The 25679-nt window shown below is 42.5% G+C and overlaps 1 protein-coding gene across 7 annotated transcripts in view; it reads left to right on the plus strand.

The window, feature by feature from the left end:
* The first annotated feature begins 6382 nt into the window (after positions 1-6382).
* The window catches only part of LOC126470166 (protein phosphatase methylesterase 1), a 96095-nt gene continuing 76798 nt past the window's right edge, over positions 6383-25679 (plus strand). For all 7 annotated transcript variants that reach the window (XM_050097804.1, XM_050097803.1, XM_050097802.1 and 4 more), the window contains exon 1: positions 6383-6719. In XM_050097804.1, coding sequence (XP_049953761.1) covers positions 6658-6719 — 62 coding nt within the window. In that variant the 5' untranslated portion in view covers positions 6383-6657. The remainder of the gene's footprint in view (positions 6720-25679) is intronic.

Below are 25679 nucleotides of genomic sequence, written 5' to 3' on the forward strand. Positions count from 1 at the left end.
CACAAAACTCTCTTCTTAAGCATCAGACATTTGTTATTACCTTCAGTAAGATATCTGACAGACCAGTGAATAGAAGTAGGCAAATAAGCAAATTTACAGTTCAAGTTCAGACCACACAAAACTAATCAGTTTTATTTATTTCCTTCAATCTGTGCTCTGTGTGTTGTGCTGTATGATTTGTCTTACCTTGTAGACAATTGAAAGAACTGTATTGCTTCAGGTGTAAGTGGTAGACCAGTTAGCAAGAAACAAGTCAATAACACTTTCCAATATTTCATTTGTTACTCAATCTGTTGTTGCAGCTCTGTTGGCATTGATTTTATACTTGTGTCATTAGTAAAGCACTCACTTTCTGCTTCTTCAGTGTAAGATGGAAGGTCATCTACATACTGCAAGAATGGGACTGGTTCCAAGATAGAGCCTGTGGGATGCCCATAGTAATTTATCACCACTCAAAAGAATATTCATCATGAGAACTGCATGAGTCATCTAACATGACCCTTTGCTTCTTATTACTTAACATTATCTTATATTTACATATACCGAACGAGGTGGCACAGTGCACTTGCATGCAGGAGGACGACGGTTCAAGCTAATGTCTGGCCATCCTGATTTAGGTTTTCCATGATTTCCCTAAATTGCTTCAGGCAAATGCCAGGATGGTTCCTTTCAAAGGGCACGGCCAGTTTCCTTCCCCATCCTTCCCTAATCCGAGCTTCTGCTCCATCTCTAGTGACCTCGGTGTCAACAGGACACTAAACACTAATCTTCTTTTCCTCCTAAATTTACGTGTATGCCCAAATTCTGATAAATACAGTACCACTTCCAAAATTTTTGAGAAAGAAGTTAGTAGTGAAACAGGTCGATAGTTATGAACGTCTGTCCTACTACTATTTTTAAAAGAGCAGCCATACAATGGCATACTTCCTTCTGTCTGGAAAGAAGTATGTCTGCTACCTGACAATCTCAGCATACAGTGCTCTTTAGGTGTAAGACACCTATCCACTTTCATGGACTTCGTTGCAGAATTCGTATACTGCAATCCATTACTTTTTTCCATTCCAAAGTAAACCCACATTTAGAACATGTAAAGGACTTCACAATTAGAGAAAGTCAGTAATCGTTGGTCTACCTTTGGTCCTCATGCAAGCGGTTATTCGGCTTGACATTGATTGACGGAGTTGTTGGGTGTCCTCGAGAGGTATATCATGTCAAATTCTGTCCAATTGGCGCCTTACATAGTCAAAATTCCGACCTGGTTGGAGAGCCCTGCCCATAATGTTCCAAACATTCTCAATTGAGGAGACATCCGGTGACCTTGCTGGCAAAGACAGGGATTGGCGAGCACGGAGACAAGCAGAAAAAACTCTTGCCGTGTGTGAGCGGGCATTATCTTGCTGAAATGTAACCCTAGGATGGCATGCTGTGAAGGTCAACAAACGGGGTGTAGAATAGCGTCCACATACTGCCATGCTCTAGGGGTTCCATGGATGAAAACTGAATGTGTGCTGCAATGAAATGTAATGGCACCCAGACCATCACTCCTTGCTGTCAGGCTGCATGGCATATGACAATCAAGTTGTTATCCCACTGTTGTCTGAGGTATCTCCAGACACATCTTTGCTGTTGTTTGGGGATCAGTTCGAAGCTGAACTTATCACTGAAGGCGATTCTACTCCAGTCAATGAGATTCCAGGCCAAGTGTGCCCATGACTACTGCAGATGGGCTTGTTGGTGTACAAAGGTCACTGATAGTCGGTGTTAAGTTAGAAAAAAATGGAGAACATTTTTGTCTGACATTATCAATGTTGCAGTTGATTACGTTCTGTTTTCTTGTCATTGATTCTACTTTACTATCACCTATTTACACTGTTTTGTGCCAAAATAAAAGCAAACTTGCAAAATTTTCGTTTGTTTCTTTAATTTTGGAGACTAGTCTACATCCACATTGACAGTAGCTGCCTCGTCCTATGTGACAATGGGATATCTCACCCTGTATGATGTTGGCTTAAGGCCATAAATATGAAGCCAGCGAATTACGCATTTAATTTAGACAAAAACATTGTGATTAGGGTATGTGTACTGTAGGATTATTAATAAAAATACAAACCTAAATTTGTGTAAAAATGATTACTTATATTACCTACAGATGCAAAAACACGAGTGGAGAGTCAAATACTACTGTCTGTAGGTAAATGCTTTAGCTACAATAATGCAATGGCTTTAAAAATAGACTATTCGTTTCGAAGTTTTCAGAGACTGACTTTTATACTTATAATATGTAGGTTCCTGAGGAACAGCACATGGAAAAGCTTGTGGGTCAAGGCTTTGTGACGAAATATAGCACTCACTCAAATACAGTACACTATGTTCAGAATGTGTCCTCAAAACTCAGTTTGACTGAAGGTCGACGTCATATATTCACATCACAGCCTAGCACTTTTTTCATATTTTCTCTCATGCATGCAGCATGTTTGCTGCACTACAGTTTTCATAAATGAATGTAATGTTTCTGTGTATGATACCTATTTATTTGACAGAATTTCATATTAAACTTGTTTTACTTTGCTCTTGGCAGTTCTGTTCACAGCAGCTGACTATGCATTATATGTTTTACTTGAATATTTACCTTTAAGATAATCCAGTGGGTGAATTTTGTGAGAGGGTAACAAATTATTCATTTAAAATTTTCAACATACGAATTCTTTTCTGTGCGTGTATGATTATTCTGCTCTGTGCTAATTGTTATGATGGAAGAGTTTTCTTTATTATTGGAACTGTTGCTCCAGAAAGTAATAATGACCGATGTGTATCAAAAAGTTCAACATTTCATGCAAATTCTACACGTCTGTTTGTTTTCTATTGTTCCCAAAAGACATTCCCCTCAATCTAGATTTGAGGAACAGTTGTCCTTCAGTTTGCCAAGACAATATCCTGTAATAATAACTGGTAGCAAATGAGGCACTTGGTTTCAGAGGTGATGCAGTATGTACATCCACAGAATTCCACTGATTTAATCTTTAGTGCAGTTATGAGTAAGTGTCTGTCATGTGAGACATCAATTGCCACCTGATAATCACTTAGTATTACAATGTAGTATGGTTCGCGCAGTGAGAATGTTGAGTGAAAGTCTTTTTATCACATGAACAAAGGTGAATGCAAACACAGGAATCGTATTATCTTTAAAAGATAGTGAACTAGATTTGTGATAAAGTACACTGCTTAATAAGTAGCAAGGCTGTGTTGTTTGCAAAAGTGGAATAAAGATTTAATTTCATAAAGCAGTGGAATATGTTTTGCTGAATTTAAAATGATAATTTAGGTATATAACCCATTTGTTGCTGAAATACGTTTTTACAGACATTGTAACTGCTTATATGTGGAACAGTGATTGTAATGGTTGGCTAAGATCACTACTGAAATACGGATGGAAAACAAAAACGCAACATCAGCAAGGAGTTGTGTAACGTAAACGAAAGTTGGTAGGTATGGTTCTACATCTGAAAGATGACATCCACTCAAATTTAGCATCACTCGTGTAAGAGTGGTGCTAGTAGTGTCACCATGAAGATGTAGGTCAGGTTCGTTTTAAATACCAACTGCACAGTCGTTAGCCTTCGCTACCTTTGAGATTGGATGTGCTGAGCTGATGTTAGTCAAGAATGCCTTTAAGGCGACAAAGATGGCATTATCAACATCTCACTGAGTTTGAATGAAGTTGTGTACTAGGGCCATGAGAGGCCAGATGTTCCTTCTGCGATACAACACTATGACTTGGCAGGAATGTAGCCACAGTATGTGATTGCTGGCAGCAGTGGTCGGGAGAATTTACAGTCACAAAAGAACAGACTCTGGATGGCCACGTGGCGCTGCCAAGAGGGAAGACCATTGTGTTTAGCGTATGGCTATTGTGCATTATACTGCATCTGCAGCAGCAATTTGAGCACAGTTAGGATCACAATGACACAATGAACTTTCACAAATCAGTTACTTCAAGTATAGCTTCGAGGCAGATGCCCTGTAGTGTGCATTCTACAGACCACATACCGCTGTGATATGCCACTTGAGTGGCGTCAAGCCAGAGCTCGTTATTGGAGGGCAGGATGGAAGTTTGTTGTGTTTGCTGATGAAAGCCGATTCTGCCTCAGTACTAATGATGGCCGTGTGCTGGTTAGGAGGAGGCCATTTGAGGGCATGCAACCAATCTGTATGCGTGATAGACACCCAGAACCTACACCTGGAGTTAAAGTCTGGGATGTTAATTCTTATTACAGCAGGTGTGGTTATCCCACACATGCTGACTGCAAAATTGTATGTCAACCTGGTGATCCGACCTGCTGTGCTGTCATTCATGAACAGCATTCCAGAGGGTGTTTTGCACCAGGATACACTCGCCCACATACTGCTGTTGTAACCTAACATGCTCTACAGAGTGTCGACACAGTGACATGCTGTCCTGACCTGCTCGATAACCAGATCTGTCTCCAAACGAGCACATGGGACATCATTGGATGACAACTGAAGCATCATCCACAACAGCATGAACTGTCCTTGTGCAAGTGCACAAGTGCAACAGGCATTTGGAACTCCATCCCACAAACTGACGTCGAGCACCTGTACAACACAATACATTCATGTTTGCATGCTTGCATTCAACATTATGTCAGTTACACCAGTAATTAATGTACCAGCAGTTCATATTTGCAATGTTTTATCTCTCACTTACATTAACCTGTGACCTTGCAATGTTAATCACTTAAATATGTTTCCTAGACAAATGTATTCCCAAAATTTCATTACTCTACATAAAATATTTTTTGGTGTTGTGATCTTTCCCATCAGTATTTATCTAGTGCCATTTAAGAAAAATTGTCAAACGAAATTGATAGTGTATAAAATGACCTAAACATTCCTAGAGAGGGAAGAAATGTGTGTGCGAGAGAGAAACATAGATAGGCTTTCTTCTGGTAAACCTTCCGGGATGTAAGGTCGTGGACCACAACCTTACATCGTGGAAGGTTTACCAGAAGATATGTCATCCGGTCGTGAAAGCTTTCATACTATGATAGATAGGCTTTGCTTGGCATTAAGCTTATGATTCTAATAGTAATGCTTAATTGCATCTAAGCTCAGTCAATAATTTTCATACAGTACTGTCAGAATTGTCATGTTCCTTTACAGATAACTAAAAAGTGTCAGTTTGGCACTTATGTTCTGAAAATCTTGCATTGTAATAGTAAAATGGTAGGAAGGATCTTGTGCCATTTGTACTGTTAACCATTAAAGGTAACAGATAGACTAAAGTTAAAATGATAATCTGATTTGCCACGGTATGGTCAATGCCTAATGAATGAATTTTTGCATCGACAGATTAAGTGCTCAGCTATGAGCATTCCTCTATGAAAGTATGTAATGTCTAAGTAAATACTCGGATGTAACTGTCAATTCAATGTCCTTAAGTAGAGAGGACAAGTTTCACACAGGGTTTTATGAGAGAAATCCTTATTTCGGTCTCGACAAGATGGCGGATTTCTGTGGCCCCCCCCCCCCCCTGCCATCATCTAGTGCCTAGGTAACGCTATTTTCCTTCTTATTCTAACCTCCTTGTAACATATGCCTTTGGTGTCAAGTTACATTAATATTACAGCCCAATATATACATTTGCATCACTCACTGCTGCAAAAATATTTCTATCTGTTAGTTGGAATGACACTAGGAGCGCTAGCTGCGAGAAAGCCTGCCGTAAAATTAATGTTTGTTTTTAATAATTTTTCTTCATCATTAACGAAATAGATATTATGTTTTTGCATTCCAAGCATTACTAAATTATCAAGAGACGTGCATGATCGTAAAATAAATGTAAAATCAACCGGATGCAAGTATTGTATTTCATACCAGTTTCCTATGTTCTAATTTCACTGTTTTGACTGGAAGTGTTGTGAAGAAAACTTTATGTTGCTGAGCAGATATACGACCATTTTTTGTAAAAGGTTATTTCTTTTACTAGCCATTCACTTGCACTGAAAAGAAGACGACATTCTTCAGTAAATATCTGTAAGTTACAACAGAATCGTAAATAAACTGTCCTGTAATGTACCATTTCATACCTCGTAGGGTCCTTAGGAGAGAAATAGAAAGACAAATGTGGCGCCATTTTTTAATTAGTACCGATTTTGGTGGCACAGCATACGCCCCCTGTTGCAAATCTATGTTACAAATCAATATAAACGGTGCTATTCGCGTTCGTCCGACATCGTATTCAAAAGTGTAGGTTTCGGTCCGCTGGGAGCGTTGTTTTCGCAGTGTTCAACAAAAATGAGCAGGCTTGTATGTACGGGTGGTAGGTAGTCTCTGTGGTAATATCTTTATGGGCGATTGTATGCTTTGGGGACGAAAGAGAGAATGCTAATTGGCGCGATGGCTACTGGTGTGTTGTAATTTGTGCCCGAGGAGATTGTGTGTATTGGTTGGTGAAATGTGATTATTTAATTCCTATTAACTTCAGTTTAGTGTCCAGTGAAGTGTTGTAGAAAATGTAGTGGTGTACAGACTCTATCCCGAAACCGACTCATCGAAATTTTTTTGATTTTGTTAAATGTCATCATCTGTAGCAGTCGTGACTCGAGCGTGATTTCACTTCAGACGTAGAATTAAATAATGTCATCGCTTCAGAAGAAAGTTCTTAAAACTAATCTCCCTACTGGCCCGTCTGTTGCAAGGTATTGTTAAATTTGTTCATGATTATTAATGTTAGAAATGGTTGAGGTTGTTTAATATTAGATTGTTACGGTGTAAAATGAAACATTATGGTTAGAAATTACTATGTCAAAATGAATCACTATTGTCGTATCAAGTGTCTATAAATGACATCTTGTTACTGATTTTGGTAAGATTCAATTTGATGTCGTTACTGATAGTTCTTTCACTACTGCTATTTGTACACAATCAGTAGTATGTCGTGACTCTTTTGAACTGTATACTTTTTATATCATTTAACAAGTTTTTCTTACCGGCGTTTGTCATGTTAAGAAAAACGTTAAGTGGAAATTTCATAGAATCGTTGTACCTAGCTGTATACTTTTAAACCACTGATATTATCCTTGTTTACAGTTTGCTTACTGTGATAGTTGTATTCAGAAGGGATGGAATGTTGAATGATTGCCCGAAACTGCATAAATTTATGAAAATTTTCCCTGTGAGCGGTCGCGAAAGCAAGTAATTTTATTAAATGTAGGAGATTAATCATATTATTTTTTTGTTTGTGTTCCATCAAATATGTTAGCTATAACACAGAAGGTATTGGATGTTTGTCAAACAATAATATCAACTTCTGTCTACAAGTAGATAGTATCTTTTGTGAATAGGCTTACTGGAAATGCACAGGATAGGTGTAATTTTATGTGGTGTAAGGTGCCTCTCCCTGCCCTCCCCCCCCCCCCCCCCCCCCCCCCGTCCTGCAATGGACAGGTTCATCTGTTAAGAGAGGCCTAATTCCATGTGTGTGAAGGAAACTATAGTTTTTTTCCTCTTTGTGACAATTTGTTACTGAGCATATTGTAAGCTTTTGAATTTTATCCATTTCTGCTCCATATCTTTGTCCTCAGCACTGAATATTTTATATTGACAACTCCATTTGTATCCTGTCACTGTTGCTAAGCAAGAGTATTTTCCTGTCTTTCATAACAGTCATAATTACACTGTATATAACCAATGATGCCATCACAGCCTTATCAGCATTGGTGGCCTAACTTACATTGAGTTGCGTAGTTCAGGATGTTAATATGAGGTTTAAGATGATGCCTTCAGGAATTGGTTCTCTGCCTGCTTGAAGTTATTTTTGGGCAAGACATTCAGAATGATGTCAGGTGAATCCTTGTCTCTGGCACTTGTTTTGATTGTATGAGTCTCGTAGTCTACACATGTCAAATTGAAACTCCCCTTTCTGAACCACATTTGATGCTTAAATTCACCCACATAATTTCACATGCAGTACCCATAACAACTTCACTGGATATTATTGAATTCTTTACTCCAGTGCCACCATTGGCCTATAACCTATCCTTGCAATAAATATTTCAATCTGTATTTAGGATTTTGTTGCTGTTCACATTTGTTTTCAACTAACTTTCTGTTCCTGATACTATATGGGCAGTATTATCTTAAATAAGTCACACTAGTTGTGGTACTGTACCATAGATACTCCTGCAGTTTAGTAATATCATATTAAACTTTTCTATTTCCAACCTGTGAGGCCAAATAGTGTCTAAGAGTAATTTGGCTGATCTATCTTTGATTTCAATGGGCAATTAATCACAGATCCAAACAGGGTGGGGGTCCTCAAACTTGAAAAAAGGCTCTGTGGCAAGGAACATGGATGACAAAACACAGAAAATTAAGTTTTAAAACAAAAAATCCACTATTCAAATTTGACTCTCATTTTTAGTGCTATCAGAATATACAAAAATACAAGACTTGATTCTTCTCATTTCCTCTTGTACGCTGTACACAAACATGCACATTTCCATGAAGCTCCCTTGTGTACATGAACATGCTCTGTGGCTAGGTACTTCAATAAGTATGATGCTCTTGTAGTGCCTCTAAAATTTAGTGGTCTTGGAATGCCATTGACACAACGTACTAATGATGTGGAGAATTAGTTGCAAACGACCATGGAGAACTGAATAAGAAGCACCAGAGTACCACAACACTGGATTAGGAGTGTCACAAGTCTCTCCATCATGCCAGTATGGCACACACAATTTGCATCCATTTCACATGCAGAAGGTACAAGCATTGCTGCAGGAGACTAATAAAAGAAGCTAGAATTGTGGAACTGCATTATACATAAGATGCAAGACCAATGTTCCCCCATTAACAATTTTTGAAAGGGAGATTGTAGGTAGACTCATAATATGCACAAGTGTAAAAAAGTGGACCCTCTGGGCACTCTAATATATACACAGTACAAAAACAGTGTTGATATCTGGTGTAACATGTTTTCATAACTTAAGGCCATAGGTGCTACAATAAACACGGATAGGAGAAAGTAATGTAACAACAGTTAACGTATGCAAAGTGTAACACTGTCAGATAAGTGTCTTACCTTCTTACTTTGTTGATATCATTACTGCAGATGTGAAAATGGGCACAGGCTGACACTGGGAAGTAATGTAATGGCACAATAGAACGTGCAATAAGGGTCAACATTTATAGATAATTTGACAGCGTATGGCAGATATTTACAATAGTTTTATCATTCATGAATATATTTGTATCTTTGATCTTTTTAGGAAATATTTTCAGAAGTTTGTTGACCAATCATGTGAATACAGAACATTATTGAGGAAAGTTAAAGGTCATCTGGATCCTTTGATAGTGATTGCTTGTGGACACAATATCTAACAGCTAATTCGTGAGATCTCAGAACACTAGAGTTTCTTTCATGTGTCCATCTGGAATCTCCAATTTGTGAAGGGGAGATTTCAGTAGAGAACATAAGTAGCCTATGTGATTTTGGACACAGGCATAATGGATGTGTATTAAACAATTCTATCTATGGAGAGTTCAAGTTCCAAAAAGAACAGGGCGTATAAAACACTTTTTTTACAATTATATGTTTTTAAAAAGTATCCTGTTCAAGCATCCATTAGTTGCTGTGTAAGTACTAAATGTGCATATTACAGATTTCTTGCAATTATTATGTCACATTTTTCTTCGCACACGACATATACTATAGCACTTTGCTCATGTTCTTGCTCACATGCTTTAGGAATAATTGAGGGATCATGCCTACGTTACTGAACTGTTGTATGTATGTTTCTCTTCTGTTACAGTTAGTTTTGTATTGTACTGACTTGGGGGATATATTAATTTTGTTTTAATGCTTTACTAATATTGTGTGTGCATTGGTTGTGATGTATTATGGTGTTGAAGTATATGTTTCCTGGTGTGTGTGTGTGGGGGGGGGGGGGGGGGGTTGTTACACGTACACACATTGTGTTATTGTTGTCTGTTTGTGTATCTGGATTGTTTTTGATCTCCCTGCCTTCTGTCCGTATTTTCCTTTAAGTGGTGTTGCATAGTTTGTGTACTATGTTGCCTTTGTGTCTATTTTTTGTGCTATGTTGATAACTGTTGTTCTTTGTGACCTATCCCTAAGGCACTTGACAGTATGACTCACAGTATTCTTCTAGATAAATTGAAGTTTTATGAGATTGATGGGCTAGCCAACCAGTGGATAATATCGTATCTAACCAGAAGAATGCAGAAATTTGTACTTTTAATCTGGGGACCTAATTCTGACTGGGGTGAAATTACATATGGAGTTCCCCAAGGCTCAATCTCACATTTACTATTTTTCCTCACCTGCATAAATGATCTTCTGTGTAATATACAATGAGCAGAATAATTGTTTTTGCAGATGACACCAGTATTGTAGTCAATCCAAGCATACATACAGAATGAGAAGAAATGGTAAACAATGTTCTTAAAAGTATCATTGACTGGATCTCTGTGAATGGTTTCACTCTCAGTTTTAAAAAGACACAATGTATTTAGTTCTGCACATTTAAGGGTACTACACCAATGATAAATGTAGCAAGTAGCACCAGTAGTATGTAGTAGGAATTACTAACTGAACTCACATATGTATATATTTTTTTCTTTTTGTGTTAAAAAAAAGGCAAAATGATTCGTGGAACATCTAACTAACATGTTTATTTCTTCCTGATAGTTCTTTTTGCTTAGATCACACACAAAATTTTGCCTCCTTCATTTCCCACCCTACACCACACCACTCTCACCCTCTGATAAGTCAGACCTAGAGCGTGTGAGCAAGAACAGTGTGCTATAGTGTAGGTTACGTGTAGAAAATGTGGCATATCAATTGGAAAAAAATGTGTACTATTACATAAAGTACATACAGAATAACAAGTAGATTCATTAATAGAACAGCAAATGAATGTAAATGAAGGAAAACCAGTTCTAAATAGAAATAGTTGGATTCAAAAGAGCTGCCAAGAATCAGTACCTGTATAATTAATTTGCTTTGTATTACGGACCACTGAAGATGCCTAGCATGGATAGGCAAAACATGTACATTTCAGCTGCGTCATATAGCCATGTAAGAGGCATGGAACCTTTTATAGATGGGGAGCTTTTTTATATACGCTGTTGTTGTGGTCACGATTTTGTGGTCACTGGAGAAAAATTTAGTCACTTGATGTTGAGCATTATCAGCAAACTCATCTCCATAATATATGCAGAAAGGTTACAAATGTCTTGAGGAACACAGCTTTTTTTAAAGTAATTACCAAATAATGAAATGGACAATAGTTTAGAAGAACGTAAATTAAAATGAACATACATTATGTGATCAAAAGTATCCGAACACCCCCAAAAACATACATTTTTCATATTAGGTGCATTGTGCTGCCACCTACTGCCAGGTACTCCATATCAGCAACCTCAGTAGTCATTAAACATTGTGAGACAGAAGAATGGGGCAGTCCGCGGAACTCATGGACTTCGAAAGTGGTCAGGTGCTTGTGTCATACATTTGTATGTGAGGTTTCCATGCTCCTAAACATCCCTAGGTCCACTGTTTCCGATGTTATAGTGAAGTGGAAACGTGAAGGGACACGTACAGCGCAAAAGCGTACGGGCTGACCTCACCTGTTGACAGACAGAGACCGCTGACAGTTGAAGAGGGTCGTAATGTGTAATAGGCAGACATCTATGCAGACCATCGCATAGGAATTCCAGACTGTGTCAGGATCCACTGCAAGTACTATGACAGTTAGGCAGGCGATGAGAAAACTTGGATTTCATGATCGAGCGGCTGGTAATAATCTACACATCATGCCAGTAAATGCCAAACAACGCCTCGCTTGATGCACGGAGTGGAAACATTGGATGATTGAACACTGGAAAAACATTGTGTGGAGTGACAAAACACTGTGCACAATGTGGCGATCTGATGGCAGGGTGCGGGTATGGCAAATGCTTGGTGGAAGTCATCTGCCAGCGTGTATAATGCCAACAGTAAAATTCGGAGGTTGTGGTGTTATGATGTAGTCATGTTTTTCATGGAGGGGGCTTGCATCCCTTGTTGTTTTGCATGGCACTATCACAGCACAGGCCTACATTGATGTCTAAGCAACTTGTTGCTTGCCACTGTTGAAGAGCAATTTGGGGATGGTGATTGCATCTTTCAACATGATCGAGCACCTCTTCATAATCATGGCCTTTGGTAGAGTGGTTACACAACAATAACATCCCTGTAACAGGCTACCTGCAGAGAGTCCTGACCTGAATCCTGTAGAACACCTTCGGGATGTTTTGGAACACAGACTTCGTGCCAGACCTCACCGACAGACATCGATACCTCTCCTCAGTGCAGCACTCAGTGAAGAATGGGCTGCTATTTCCCAAGAAACCTTCCAGCACCTGATTGAATTTATGCCTGTGAAAGTGGAAGCTGTTATCAAGGTTGAGGATGGGCCAATGCCATATTGAATTCCAGCATTACTGATGGAGGGCACCACGAACTTGCAAGTCATTTTCAGCCAGGTGTATGGACACTTCTGATCACATAATGTACTAAAGGGGGTAGGGAGCATCATAAAGATGATATGGCATCATGTAAAAATACCAGCATCAGAATACAAATGAATGAGGAAATATAACGTTATTTACAAAGTAACAAAATGGCCAGTACGTGGTGTGAATAGTAGCACAAGGAGCACTGAATGTGGTAGACAAGCCAAATAGATGCAAAATTACTTAAAAACAAAGCACATCAATAAGAATGTGATACAGCAAAGATCATAAAATACCTAGTTGCCACATATCAGAAATAAGAGACATTACAATAAAAATGTAAAACCTAAATGTAAGATAACGGATGGACATGGGGCAAGAAACGGATGAAAGCTGGATGGCACATTAGGCACATGTCATATTACATAAAGGAAATACATAAATATTACATTTTACAAAAGACAGACTCTTATTAAGCTGCACTATGAAAGTCAAATTCATATGATTAAATTAAGAATGTGAAGAGAAGGGGACAGAGGTGCCCATTGACAATTTTTGTTTAATACTTACATTCACAGACAGTGAATAACATAACATAGTATATAATTAAAATAAGTACAGTTTTAATGTTAAATCAATGATAAAGAGCCTAAAGAAATGGATATGCAACTCCATTGCAAAGGTTGAAGAGAAAAATGGTTTACATGATCAAATTTGAATGAAGGCCGATTGTTGTCAAAGTGCTGGTTGAAATATACTGTTGTAAAATGCATGTACATCAACAGAATCGTAAATGTCGTCTGGATTCACATGGGCTCCGTTGTAATTTATGAATGGTAGGTACATCAATAAAGAGTAAAGGTAAATAAAGGGGAAAGCGGAAAATAAAGTAAGGGCATGGAGATGGGTGTAAAAAATTTTGTTAGAAAGACATAAAGGGGAAGGGACAACATGGATCGGAAATAAAGAGAACAGTGATACAGGGCAACAGATAAGCACTGTGCAAGAGCATAAATTGACAAACTGTAAATGAAAAGTAATGGTACATTGTTGCACAGTATTCTAAAGAGGGCAGGTAACAAAGAAGCACAAGAACCACATATAAAATAATGAACCTATACAGGAAAAATAATAAGCAGGCTGTATAGTGGAACGTGGAAATAAACTATGTAAACAACAGGTCATCAGGTACATTGGAAAACTATTGGTGAGCCAACCCTGTTTGTTGGTTAACCACTTTTGGATGACTGATAGAATGATGAATATAAATTTAAAGCTCCTGAAGAATGTCTAAATCCTGCCCTTTAGGCTTGGTATGCAAGATTTCTGAGTTATCGTTAATCAAGGATAGTAGATGGCCTTCATTTTTAAAATGAGCAATGGGTACTGTTGTTTTTATAAGTGTGTTCCCTTAAATGTGTGACAGTCCTTTCGAATCTGCCCTATGTAAACATTATCACATGAGCCACAGTTAATTTACAGATATTTTAAATTTCTCTCTCCTGCCATCAGGCAAGTGTGTGTGTGTGTGTGTGTGTGTGTGTGTGTGTGTGTGTGTGTGTGTGTGTGAGAGAGAGAGAGAGAGAGAGAGAGAGAGAGAGAGAGAGAGAGGAGGGGGAGGGGCACACGTGCATGCACGCTTGTTCTTCCTACAGCGTGAGAAAAGAATTTCATTCCGAAAGCTAGCAAAGCAAAGCTCTGTACCTTTTGTTTTTGTATCTGTCGAGGACGCAGCACTTCTGCCTTTCAGTGAGTCATCTCTTTATTCCTTAATAATTCATTACTCTCAACCAGAACTTTTCATGCGTCTTTTCTAATAGTGTCATCCTTAAGTTGTTCAGCAAGCATATTGAACGTAGAAAGGAAATGTACTCACTTGTGGGAGATGGGATGATTTAAGTCCATGTCAGTAATTATTATCAATGGTTATTAGCTTATGATAAATATCAGTTAGGAGGTCAGGGCACTCCGTACTTATTGTCAGACCCAGTGCTTATAGGGTGAAGGTTTTAATGTGTTGCAGAGTGGCTGGCGTCTCCTTTTTTATTCTCATGGTGAGCCAACCATGGTAACCTGCTTTGTTGTTTTATTCTCTTCATCCCGTTTCTTGTATTTCTGTGGTTTTCTTGTACACTTTTGTCCATTTACATGTTTGTTGCCCTTCATCGTTCTTGTGATTTTCCCTTTCATTCTGTTTTGAGTTGTCAGTCTCTTTTGTTTTATTCTCACACTTGTGGCATTGTTTTATTTGGAACAAGGGACTGATGACCTTGTAGTTTGGTCCCTTCTCCCTCTTTTAATCCAACCAACCAACTAGCTCATTCTTGATGGAGCCGCTATGATTATGTGGTTTCCTGGTCATATCACTCTGAGAGTAACAGACTGCTGCCAGGGCTGCAGTCCTTGTACCTCAGGCCGCTAGTTCGTCCAATCCCTCTGATGATCTCTCTGTTGCTGTCTGTCAGCAGGTGGTTTCACTTTGGCATCACCACTGATCCTCCCTTTGTGGGCTCAAGCTCCAGGGAAAGAAGCCTTTTGGAGTGGCTTGGATGACCACCTCTGGGCCCTCTCGCCATGGGATCATTTTAGCTAGGTTGCGTATTGGACACTGTCTTTTTAGCCATCGCCATTTGTTAAGTGGTGCTCCCCCAACACTTTGTGCTCATTGCCCTCAACCTCGGACAGGCTGCCATTTCCTGACAGAATACCTTGTTTTCAACCATTTAAGTTCTCATTTGTATTTGCCGTCTGAGTTATTGGCCACTTTAGAAATGACGCGCGGGCTGTCGACAGCATTTCAATTTTTATCTTTCTCACAGTATGACAAATGACATTTAATCTTTAGTCTAGAAGCTGCATTTCTCTATGGCTTATTTTATAGACCTTTCTCCACATCTCTGGTATTAGCTGTTTTTCCTTCCTTTGGTTAGGCTTAACATGTAGTCTTTTTTAAATCCCGTCACGGTCTTCATGTTACATGGTTCTGACATGGGCACGTATGACCCTAGTTATTTTTGAGCCCTAAAACAAAACAAACAACTGCAGGCCTTTTTGGGTAAAGTTAGTTATTGTTCTAAGTTGCTCCCTCAAGCAGCACACATTATGCACCCACTTAACCAGTTATGCAAGAAGGGAGTTCAGTTCAGGTAACTGGCTGCCTGTGAGCATGCTTTCAGCCAGCTGAAATACCTTTTATGCTCAGGGCCCTGCGTTACGCCCTTTTCTCCATATTTCTCCTTGTTTTGGCTGCTGATGCTTCCCCCTGTCGCATTGCTGCAGTGTTTGCGCATTGAAACGATGATGGTACTGAGCAACCCATCGCCTGTACATCTGAGATACTGACACCTGCTTAGAGAAACTACTCACAGATAAAGAGGTTTTGGTGACCATCTTTGCTCTTCAGAAATTCCATGTGTACCTTTTTAGGACCAAGATTACCCTCGCTACCAACCACAAACCATTGGCCACACTCTCAACTTCCAGAGTGGATGGCTGAAAGGCTCCAGCATTGGGCTCTTTGCCTTAGTTCTTATAATTACACTACTAAGTGCAAGCCTACCATGCAAAATGCAAACATAGAGGCACTCTCTCGTCTATCCTCCGGACCAGACCTGGCATTTGACTGACAGATCTCCTGTTTCCACATTGACATAGAACAATGCTACTTGGATGGATTTCCCATTACTGCTACTCACATCAATGCAGTTAAGTGCTGGGACCCCATTTTACAGTGTGTTACTGTGTGTGGGTGGCCCACTTGTTTTTTTAAAATCAGCTGATCCACAACTCTAAGCCAGGGCTCACCTCTCTCACTACCCCCCCTGCGGGCCCAGGGTTAGAATAGGCCCGAGGTATTCCTGCCTGCCGTAAGAGGCGCCTAAAAGGAGCCTCACACATTTCGGCCTTTATGTGATGGTCCTCTGTAGGGTTAGACCTCCATTTTTCAAAAATTTTCCCAAAGAGCGAGCCAATTGAGGAAGGTGCACCTTACAAGGTGCATTGTGTCCATTGTGCATTAGATCTTTAGCACACTTTCTCGTCGTGGCATTGCAGTCCCACTCATCTTCCATCTCTTGGGCGAGGACACTTTCCTGGGTGTGTTTTCCTCCACCCACTATGCAGTGTCATTTTCTGCACCAACGATGACCATGGAATTCTTTGCACCTCATATCCAGCACAGTAGCCAGTCCGTTGTGGTGGGGCTGCCATGTACCCTGTTGGTTGTAGCCCCCTGACTACACAAGGATTGCTCTGCTGATGCCTGCGCCATTAACTCCCCATGTATGGCCAAGAGTAGATGCCCGTCACCCTGGGGCATTGGGACTCCCTGCAGTGGGCATCCTGCCAGGTGGCCTTTGCTGCAGCTGGGTGGTGCTCGTGGGGAGGGCCCCTGGTCAGAGTGCGTGGCATCAGGGTGAATGACACGCGATTAAGGTACCATGTCATCACTTGCTGGTGATCAAATGCCATCAGTCTCCAAGTGTTCCAAGTCTCAGTACACTGCAAGGAAGTATGATCCTAAATAGTTACCCTCCCTGGCCACACCATGGGAGGAACGCCAGGCTAAGGATGGCAGCTAACCTTTCTCGCCCCGTTACCTTGTATGTACGAGAGTGATGGGGACTCCTTTGTCTCAGTAAAGCCTCAGTTTTTTTTTAGAGGACAGGTTTGGGGAGGTGGAGGGCTTGTCCAATATGTGGTCAGGGTCAGTCTTAGAGAAGATGGTTTGTATCAACTTTTTGCATTATAAAGCGTTCCTTCCGCCATCCTTACTTCTCGGTCCCGTTGTTCTCCCATTCGTGGAAACAACTAAGTTTCTAGGGCTCACGTTGGACAGGAAACTGTGTTGGTCTCCGCATGTCTCTTATTTGGCGGCCCGTTGTACACATTCCCTTAATGTCCTCAGAGTTCTTAGTGGTTCATCTTGGGGAGCGGATCGCACTGTCCTGCTTCGCTTGTATCGGTCCATAGTCCGATCGAAGCTGGAATATGGGAGCTTCGTCTACTCATCTGCTCGGCCATCCCTCTTACGCCGTCTCAACTCCACCCACCATCGGGGGTTACGTCTTGCGACCGGAGCCTTCTACACTAGTCCTGTCGAGTCTTTATGCTGAATTACCATTGACCGACCGGCGCAACGTACTGCTGTGTCAGTATGCCTGCCGGCTGTTGTTTATGCCCGACCACCCCTCTTACCAGTCCTTCTTCGCCGATTCTCTCGACCGTCAGTACGGGTGGTATGTGTCTGCCCTGCTGCCCCCCGGAGTCCGCTTCCGTCGCCTGCTTCGACAATTGGAATTTGCCCCCCCTACCACCTTCAGAGAGGGTGAGAGCCCGACACCACCTTGGCTCCAGGCTCCGGTTCATATTTATCTCGACCTCAGCTCACTCCCAAAGGAGGGTACTCCGGCTGCAGTGTATTGCTCACGGTTTGTCGAACTTCGTGCTCGACTTGCCGGTCACACCTTTATTTACACCGATGGCTGCAAAACTGACGATGGTGTCGGCTGTGCCTTTGTCGTCGGGGCCGCCACCTTTAAATACCGGCTCCTCGACCAATGTTCGAGCTTTACGGCCGAGCTTTTTGCTCTCCATCAGGCCGTTCAGTATTCCCGCCGCCACCGCCATTCATCGTATGTACTCTGCTCTGACTCACTCAGTGCTCTTCAGAGCCTTGGAGCTCCCTATCTGGTCCATCCCTTGATTCAACGGATACAGCAGTCCCTCCATTCTTTCGCTGATAATGGTTCTCCTGTCAGCTTTCTGTGGGTTCCCGGACATGTAGGAGTGCCTGGGAATGAGGCTACGGATGCTGCAGCCAAGGCTGCAGTCCTCCTGCCTCGGCCAGCCTCCCATTGTGTCCCGTCATCTGACGTTCATGGTGATGTTTGTAAGAGGCTTGTGTCGTCGTGGTGGGATGCTTGATCATCCCTCCAAGGAAACAAGCTTCGGGCAGTAAAACTGCTCCCAACTGCTTGGACAACCTCCTCCCGACCATCTCGGCGAGAGGAGGTCCTTCTGACCAGGTTGCGGATTGGGCATTGCCGGTTTAGCCACCGCTACCTGCTCTCCGGTGACCCAGCCCCGCAGTGCCCTTGTGGTCAGGCATTAACAGTGCGCCATGTTTTATTGTCGTGTCCCCGCTTTAGTCAATCTCGTGTTGTCCTGTCCCTGCCATCTACTTTACCGGATATTTTAGCTGACGACGCTCGAGCAGCTGCTCGTGTTCTGCGTTTTATAACTTTGACTGGCTTGTCCAAAGACATCTAACCTTTTTACTTATTTTGTCTGCATCTTTGTCAGGTCTTTCTGGTGTCCCCCCTCCCCTTGAGTTTTACTAGATTCCATGTGCTCTAACAACGGTGACTGGGCGCTAATGACCTCAGTAGTTGAGCGCCCTTAAACCCCACAAAAAAAAAAAGGGGGGGGGGGGTCAGTCTTGATTAAAACGACATACTCTGCCCAGTCACAGGCATTACTCGCTTGTGATAAGCTGGGGCATGTTTCCGTCACCATTGTGCCTCATAAGAGCTTAAATATGGTTCAGGGTATTATATTCCACATGGACCGTCTTTTGCAGTCCGACAACGAGCTGCGCGCCAACTTAGAGCAATGAGGAGTTCATTTCATCCTGCGCATCCATTGGGGTCTGAGGGATAATCGGGTTGCCACTGGTGCCTTCGTCTTGGCGTTTGAGGGTGACACATTAACCAAGAAGGTCAAGATAATGGTCTGTCACTGTCATTTCGAGCCATGTATCCCTCCCCAAATGTGGTACTTTAAGTGCTGGAAGTTTGGCCAAATGTCTTCCCGCTGTACTTCCCGCATCACATGCCGAGATTGTGGACATCCATCCCATCCCAATACTCCATGTGCCCCACTTCCCATCTTTGTCAACTGTGGAGAGCATCATTCACCTTGCTCGCCAGACTGCAGGATTTTACAGAAAGAGAAGAAAATCATGGAATATAAGACCCTGGACTGACTGACCTACACTGAGGCCAAGAGGAATTTTGAGTGCCTACATCCTGTGACTGTGACCTCCTCTTATACCGCTACTACAAGAACAGTTGTAGCCCCATCAGTTCCGTGAGTTCCAGTCAGCTCTCAGAGCTGGAAGACTACACCTGCTTCCTTGATGGTAGGGGGCACTTCCCTTCCTGTTGCTCCCATACCATGTACCTCAGGAGCACTGTCCCCCCAACCATTGGGGACACCAGTCCCCACTTCTCAGCTGGAGAAGCGTAAGTATTCTTCGGCTCCTCTTGCTAGGAAGTTGTCCCTTGTATCACTCCCTCCCCAGGTTTCTGATAGTGGGAAAGATGACTACTGCCAGTGGCTGAAGTGCTCAAAAGCAGCTGGTTGTATGGCTTCATGATCAGCCTCAGTCCAAGAGACTGAATCAGTGAAGCCATCCCAGCCTGATAAAACCAAGGATCAACAAGAGAAATCCAGAAAGAAGATGTCCAAGACCAAGGGAATTGCGGTGGCACCCACACCACCACTGCCTACAAGCTCTGGTGTCCACTGAGGACCTAGATATTGCCAGACCCTAAGACACAATGGGTATAGCCTGCTCAGAAAATGTCAGTGGCAGCAGGTGACCCTGAGGTGTAGACTGCCTCATTGAGTGTTTCATGCCTTCCCAGTCTCATGATCACGTCATCCTCTAGTGGAACTGCAGTGGTTTTTTCCACCACCTGGCTGAGCTACAGCAATTGTCAAAATTTACACCTGCTTTCTGCATTGACCTCCAGGAAACCTGGTTCCCGGCAATGCGGACCCCTGCCCTACGCGGCTACAGGGGATATTACAAGAACCATAGCGAATATAATAGTGTCAGGTGGAGTTTGCATTTATACCCTGAACTCTGTATTTAGTGAACCTGTGCACCTTCAAACTCCTCTTGCAGCTGTGGCTGTCACGATACGGTCGACGCAGGAAGTAACTGTTTGCAACATATATCTCCCTCCAGATATTGCGATATCGTTGAACGTATTGGCTGCATTGATTGATCAACTCCTGAACCTTTCCTACTTTTGGGATATTGTAATGCGCATAACCCCTTTTGGGTTGGCTCCATGCTTACTGGCCAAGGCAGAGATGTCGAAACTTTACTGTCTCAGTTCGACTTCTGTCTCTTAAAGACTGGGGTTGCCACACATTTCAGTGTGGCTCATGGTAGTTACTCTGCCATTGATTTATCAGTTTGCAGCCCAGGACTTCTCCCATGTATCCACTGGAGAGCACATGACGACCTGTGTGGTAGTGACTGCTTCCCCATCGTCCTGTCACTCCCTCGGCATCATGCCAGTGGACGCCTACCCATATGTGCTTTAAACAAGGCAGACTGGGTAGCCTTCACCTCTGCTGACACTGTTGAATCGCCCCCACATGGTGCCATTGATGTTGTGATTAAACACATAACTACAACAATAGTTTCTGCATCAGCAAATGCGATCCCTCATTCTATAAGGTGCCCCCGGTGAAAGACAGTCCCTTGGTGGTCGCTGGAAGTCGCTGCGGCAATTAAGGAGCATCGGCGAGCTCTACAGGGGCATAACCGGCACCTAATAGCCTTCAAACAGCTCCATGCCCTCATTCGCCAGCTTATAAAATGATGAAAACAGGAGTGTTGTGAGAGGTACATGTCAACCATTGGGTGCCATACATCACCTTCCTAAGTCTGGAAGAAGGTCAGCCACCTTTTTGGGTACCAGACCCCTACAGGTCTCCCTGGCGTTAACATCAATGGTGTGCTCTCTACCGACGCAAACGCGATGGCCGAGCACTTTACTGAGCACAATGCTCGAGGCTCTGCATTGGAGAACTACCCCCCAGCCTTTTGCACCCTCAAACGGCGGATGGGAAGGAAAATCCTCTTGTTCACTACACGCCACAGTGAACCCTATAATGCCACATTTACAGAGTGGGAGCTCCTCATCACCTTTGCACATTGCCCCGACATGGCTACTGGGCCTGATTGGATCCACAGTCAGATGATTAACCATCTCTCATCTGCCTGTGAGCGATATCTCCTCGTCACCTTCAACCACATCTGGTGAGATGGTATCTCTCCATCTCAATGGCTGGAGAGCACCATCATTCTGGTGCTAAGACCTGGTAAAAATCCGCTTGATTTGAATAGCTATCAGCCCATCAGCCTCAACAACATTCTCTGTAAGCATCCTCATACGGTGACCAGCAGTTGGGTTGGGTCCTGGAATTACGTGGCCTACTGGCTCCATGTCAGGACGGCTTCCGCCAGGCTCGCTCTACCACTGATAATCTCGTGTCCCTCGAGGCTAATTTTAGTGCATTTTCTGTGGTCCTCTGTGTCCTCCGACCTACGGCTTTTAGGGTGGAGGTTTTAATGTGTTGCAGAGTGGCTGGGTTCTCCTTTTGGGTCCTGGAATTACGTGGCCTACTGGCTCCATGTCAGGACGGCTTCCGCCAGGCTCGCTCTACCACTGATAATCTCGTGTCCCTCGAGGCTAATTTTAGTGCATTTTCTTTGGTCCTCTGTGTCCTCCGACCTACGGCTTTTAGGGTGGAGGTTTTAATGTGTTGCAGAGTGGCTGGGTTCTCCTTTTTTATGCTCATTGTCAGCCAGCCATGTTAATCTGCTTTCTTGTTTTTAATCTCTTCTCCCTGTTTCTTCCATCTCTCTTTGGTTTTCTTGTTTTGTCCAGTGTAGTGTTTGTTGTCCTGTCTTTCTTATGGTTCTCCTTTTCTCCTGTTATTGTGCTGTACGTCTTCTTTCTTTTCTTCTTTCCCTTGGATAATTGTTCTACTTGGAACAAGGGACCGATGACCTTGCAGTTTGATCCTTTCTTCCCCCCCTTTTTAAACCAACCAACCAACCAACCAACCTCTCTCACTCCGTCGCCTTTGCGACCACATTCGTCTGGACTTTGCTGGTCCCTTTCTGGGATCTATGTGGCTCATTGTCGTGCATGCTTATTCCAGCTATCCACATGGGGTGAGCATGGTATGCACCACTACCACCACATCACTCAATACACTTAAACCAGAGTTTTGCCATCAAAGGGCTTCCCCGCATCCTCATGTCAGACAACGGGCCCCAATTCACGGCAGTGCCCTTCGAACAGTTCTGCAAAGCCATTGGCATCAAACACCTGTTCAGCCCACATTTTCACTCATCCTTCAATTACGAAGTAGCTGGATGGTGCAAACATTGAAACAACAAATTTTGAAAGCTGTGAGAGCATCCATTGGTGCAGGAGCACTTAGGGTTCCTGAGCACCTACATGACAGCTGCTGTCCATGACCGCAACCCGGTGGGTCTCCTCCATGGGTGTCCGCTGCGTGTTCTACTCCACCTTCCTTCACCACAGCCCTCTGAATGCCAGATCCAACGTGCTAGACGATACCCCCAGGTTCAGTGGTATGGGCACACTCATGCGGAGCAAAACCTTCACGGATGCCTGCTACAGTGGTGGCCACCCATGTGTGGCACCTCATTATGCTTGATACTCTGAGGGCTTTGGAACATTGGCCCACTAACTGCCTACTGACTGCCCCATCACTGAGTAACTTGGGAGTTGTAGCGCCTGCTTATGCAAATTCCTCAACCAAATGGGTACAGTAGGAGCTCCAGGACACTGTCAGTGGTTCCCGTGGACGTGGATATGGATCTCACTGCAGTCTACCACACAGCCATTTGCCAGCCCATTGTGCAAAGTCCCTTGTTCCTTCTCCCAGCTGGTGAGCTTCTCCACCAACAGTGCTATTAGTTCTCCTTGTGAAACATTGTCCTGGGTGCTTTAGGTCCTATGTGCCCATTTTGGAGTAGAGAGGGGGGGGGGGGGGGAAATCTGGTATCCTGGCCTGATGATTTTGAAAGCCCGCCAGAACACATGGGCCTAAACGACAGCCTCTACGTGGCACTCCTAAAATTTGCAAGTACTGCTGTCGCCACCTCAGTGCTATGTGTGGGGCACTCCACACATGCAAGCCTATTGACACTTGCGGCTGCTCTATAAAGCTAGCAGCACAGGACCCTGGACCTCAGTCATGTTCAGACTGTGCTGTAGTATTGTTCAGTGTATTCATTGTTGTCTGGTTCCTGATATTGCTATGTCTAGGCTCTAGATTTGGTTCACTCTCTGGAATTGTCATTCTGCCACTCTCTGGACTTGTCATTCTGAAATGTTGTCTTCATTGTCCATCCATTGCTGTTGTTGGCTTTCCGCGGTATTTGACGGCTCACCATTGATGCCCTCGGATGGTCAGCCAGTGTCTCCTGGCCATGTCCAATGCTTGTATATTGTCTCACATGATATTGGCGTAGTTTCTTTGTGAGGAACAGTATAAAATATCATTGAACACCATTTTTCACATAACTGAATGAGTGAATACTATATAGGCCTACTACTCACCACATGTTGATGCCTGATAATTCTTTGGACTCTTGTTTGACCTTTCCTCTGCATTCTATTTGCTAATTATGGAAAAAAAAGTTGATCTGCTTACAGCCTGAGTTCTCTTACTTTATCCATATGATACATTTGTGAAATATGATGGAGGTTATAGAATCATACTGCAGTCTGTCTTAAGTAAGTAGACTGTTGGCCATTAATGTCGCAACTCCTCGAAAGGTAGCAAAAAACATTTATTTGTTGTATGTATGCAGTACAGTAGGAAAATACATAGTTTAAATTTGTAGGTGATGTGGGGCTTTACAGGGGAAATTAAGTACACAGAACTGTCACCTCAGGCAGAAAGAATGGCTCTAACCCAACTAGGCATAGAGTTGAGCTAGGCTTGGATGACAGAAATTGGTATGTCATTCCATGATGCTTCAACTGTGGCATAGAGTCCATCAGTCACAATGGCTGGTGAGTGGTGGCTGTGCTGGTCGGGGCAACAGTTGAACACCCTGTGCATTGAGGTTTGTCAGGACAGCCTGGACATTGTATGGTCATGCATTATCCTGTTGAAAGCTAATGTCACAAGGCCCTCAAAACAGCTGCTGTCAAAATAACTGCCTATATAAACCAGATGTGATGATGATATGTACCCAGTGGCACCCATACCATCACATCATGTTATGGTCTTGCATGAAGTTGACAAATGCAGTCTGGTCATGTTTGCTGGTGTGGCTGTTTTCTGCAGCAAGTACATAAATATTCATTTTATAAATTAAAAATGCTATTTTCTTGCTGCGATCTATATTTATTTGTGTTACAGGTGCATTTTGCCTTTGTATTAAGGCATCTTCCATGGATTTAATCTGGAATAATATAGTTTGTTTTTATACTATATTAATAGATTAGGAAACACCTCATGTCCTAATTTGTACATTACTAGATTATTACTTATTATCATTTGCTTTTCTGGCCAAAATCAGCATGTTCTCATCTGGTCATAGGCTAGGCGTCACACTGTCACATCACTTATAAAATGTAGACACATTTTCCACAAAATTTAGCTTATGAAATATGAAGACAATACACAAAGATTGTCACGTGAAAATGTGTCAATGCTTTATAAGTGAAATGAGTGTACATCCTCTAACCAAAGACTAGATGAGAAGAAATGCAGATTTTGACTGGAAAAACGAATAACATGAACCGTTTCCTCACCTGTAAATGTCGCATATAAAAACAAACCTGTATTTTTTCCATATTAAGTCTACTGAAGATTAACACGCGAAACATGTCTGAAACATAAATACAGGGCTATTACAAATGATTGAAGTGATTTCATAAATTCACTGTAGCTCCATTCATTGACATATGGTCACTACACACTACAGATACGTAGAAAAACTCATAAAGTTTTGTTTGGCTGAAGCCGCACTTCAGGTTTCTGCCGCCAGAGCGCTCGAGAGCGCAGTGAGACAAAATGGCGACGGGAGCCGAGAAAGCGTATGTCGTGCTTGAAATGCACTCACATCAGTCAGTCATAACAGTGCAACAACACTTCAGGACAAAGTTCAACAAAGATCCACCAACCGCTAACTCCATTCGGCGCTCGCATTCGGGAGGACGACGGTTCAATCCCGTGTCCGGCCATCCTGATTTAGGTTTTCCGTGATTTCCCTAAATCGCTCCAGGCAAATGCCGGGATGGTTCCTTTCAAAGGGCAAGGCCGACTTTCTTCCCCGTCCTTCC

Source organism: Schistocerca serialis, chromosome 3, assembly GCF_023864345.2.
Source record: "Schistocerca serialis cubense isolate TAMUIC-IGC-003099 chromosome 3, iqSchSeri2.2, whole genome shotgun sequence".
Classification (NCBI taxonomy): Eukaryota; Metazoa; Arthropoda; class Insecta; order Orthoptera; family Acrididae; genus Schistocerca; species Schistocerca serialis.